Raw genomic sequence first — 2,500 nt, 5'->3', positions numbered from 1 at the left:
AACACACACAGACACACACACGTGCACACGCAAACACACACACACAGACACACACAGACACACATACAGGTTTGTTACTCACCCGGCTAGGGGCTCCCTCTGGAACAGAAAAAAGAGACAGACAGAGAAGAAGAGAGGGAGAGAGAAAGAGAGAGAGAAAGAAAAAAGAGAGAGTATTTTAATATCACTACATTCTTACTGATTCTATTAGAAAGGGGTAAAACAAGAAGTCCTGTTACAATTCAACATTTCACAGAGCAGGACAAAAAGCCCTCTGAGAAAGTTCAGCCAGAACAAAAAAAAAACAAACAAACAAAACAAGAACAGATTAAACATCCACCATGATGCCCCAAACAGCAAAGAACCCCCCCCCCCCCACCATCATCCCCATCCGAATTTTAAAAAAGGAACAGAAGAGTTTTGGCTCCACTTAAAACAATCTGATCAGTGCTCTTTCAAAAAAACAGCTCTCCCAAGAGAGAGACCCCCCCTCCTTTCCACCCCGGTCCTCAAATAACTCTACAGCTCGGAAACAAACAGACAGCATCCAACTTCATCAAACCAGCCTAGATCTTTCACTGACAACTCCAAGATTCATCTGAAAACAAAAAAAAACCCTAAATACATTTATGCCAGCAATGAAGAGGGAATGTTGCATTTCTAAACAGGCTTAAGAAGGAACGCTGCATTTCTAAACAGGCTTAAGAAAGAACACTACATTTCTAAACAGGCTTAAGAGGGAACACTACATTTCTAAACAGGCTTAAGAGGGAACACTACATTTCTAAACAGGCTTAAGAAGGAACGCTGCATTTCTAAACAGGCTTAAGAAGGAACGCTACATTTCTAAACAGGCTTAAGAAGGAACGCTGCATTTCTAAACAGGCTTAAGAAGGGACACTACATTTCTAAACAGGCTTAAGAGGGAACACGACATTCCTAAACAGGCTTAAGAAGGAACGCTACATTTCTAAACAGGCTTAAGAAGGAACGCTGCATTTCTAAACAGGCTTAAGAAGGAACACTACATTTCTAAACAGGCTTAAGAGGGAACGCTACATTTCTAAACAGGCTTAAGTCTTTCCATTTCCAGAAGGAGACAATTCCAACAGATAACCAAAAAACAGAAAGAAAAGAAAGAAGGGAAAATTCTAATAACATATAGAATGAGTAATGACTGGTTAGGAACAGAGGGAGGAAAATCCCTGTTGTCATAGAAACCAACAGCACAGCCAATCACTAACAGCTCCACCTCCTAATAACCTCCCCGACATATAACAATTGAAAAAGATAAACACTTAAAAATCTAATTCATTCAGCTGTTTTAAATGTGGGAGCAGGGCACAGAAATCTATGTTAACCTTAATCTCACACAGACTAATGGAACACTGTAAATGTTCTGCCAATCATCACAGTCTGTATTTGTAATAACAACGCTAATAACAGTGGTGTTACAATGTAACACGTGTGTATTGTGATGTAATGTTATTGGACTGCAATCTAATGTAATAACAGTAGGATAAATGTGCTCATTACTGATAATAACAGTGGTAACGTGTGAGCGTCCAAACGTTTACGTGGTTTAGGTCACCTTCACTCTGCTGTAACAGAAAGAATTCACCTCTCTTTACTGTCCACAGTCAAACCAATGAAGGTTTATACAAGGTCAAAAGGAAATGAGAGAGAATGACAGACAGACAAACTGACAGCAGTGCAGACAATAATACAAACACACACATACACACACACACACACACACACACACAGAGCTACTGTAATGTGACAATATCTAATTCTCTAATTCAGTATTTCACTCTATATATGAACTGGTACACACGCACACAAATGCATGCGCACACAAACACACACACACACACAAACACACACACACACATGCACGCGTGCGCACACACACACACACACACACACACACATGTCTCAGTGTGCTCCCCCTGTGGCAGCACTGTGAGCACTGACTGAACACACCTGTAAAAACAAAGCCTTTTCAGCCATGCCTCACGCCCTCACACTGTTCCTACCTCTCAGGTGTTCAGGGTCCAGGTGGTTACGGTCGTCTTTGGACGCCAGGTGAGCAGACACCCCCAGGGCCCCGGTGAGGGCCAGCAGGCCAGAGCTGCCCCCCAGGGACAGGCCTGACGGGTGGGGGGTCAACGGGATACCGGGGGTGTGATGAGACAGGTGCTGGAGCTGCTGCTGCTGTAGCAGAGTCAGAGAGAGAGAGAGAGAGAGACAGAGATAGAGAGAGACAGAGGGAGAGAGAGAGACAGAGATAGAGAGAGAGACAGAGACAGAGAGAGGGACAGAGAGAGAGGGAAGGAATGAGAGAGAGAGGGAGAGACAGAGAGAGAGACAGAGATAGAGAGAGACAGAGAGAGAGAGAGAGACAGAGAGAGAGACAGAGACAGAGATAGACAGAGAGACAGAGATAGAGAGATAGATAGAGAGAGAGAGATAGATAGAGAGAGAGACAGAGAGAGAG

The 2,500-nt window shown here is 43.5% G+C and overlaps 1 protein-coding gene across 1 annotated transcript in view; it reads right to left on the bottom strand.

The window, feature by feature from the left end:
• The window catches only part of tle2b (TLE family member 2, transcriptional corepressor b), a 49,785-nt gene that overhangs the window by 14,758 nt on the left and 32,527 nt on the right, over positions 1–2,500 (bottom strand). The window contains exons 7-8 of the mRNA XM_030783574.1: positions 2,040–2,217; positions 83–99 (exon numbers count right to left, since the gene is read on the bottom strand). Of these exons, the coding sequence (XP_030639434.1) occupies positions 83–99; positions 2,040–2,217 (195 nt within the window). The remainder of the gene's footprint in view (positions 1–82; positions 100–2,039; positions 2,218–2,500) is intronic.

The sequence above is a fragment of the Chanos chanos genome, chromosome 9 (genome assembly GCF_902362185.1).
Source record: "Chanos chanos chromosome 9, fChaCha1.1, whole genome shotgun sequence".
Lineage (NCBI taxonomy): Eukaryota > Metazoa > Chordata > Actinopteri > Gonorynchiformes > Chanidae > Chanos > Chanos chanos.
The sequence above is the reverse complement of the archived record's forward strand: the minus strand, read 5'-3'. Positions and strand labels throughout refer to the sequence as shown.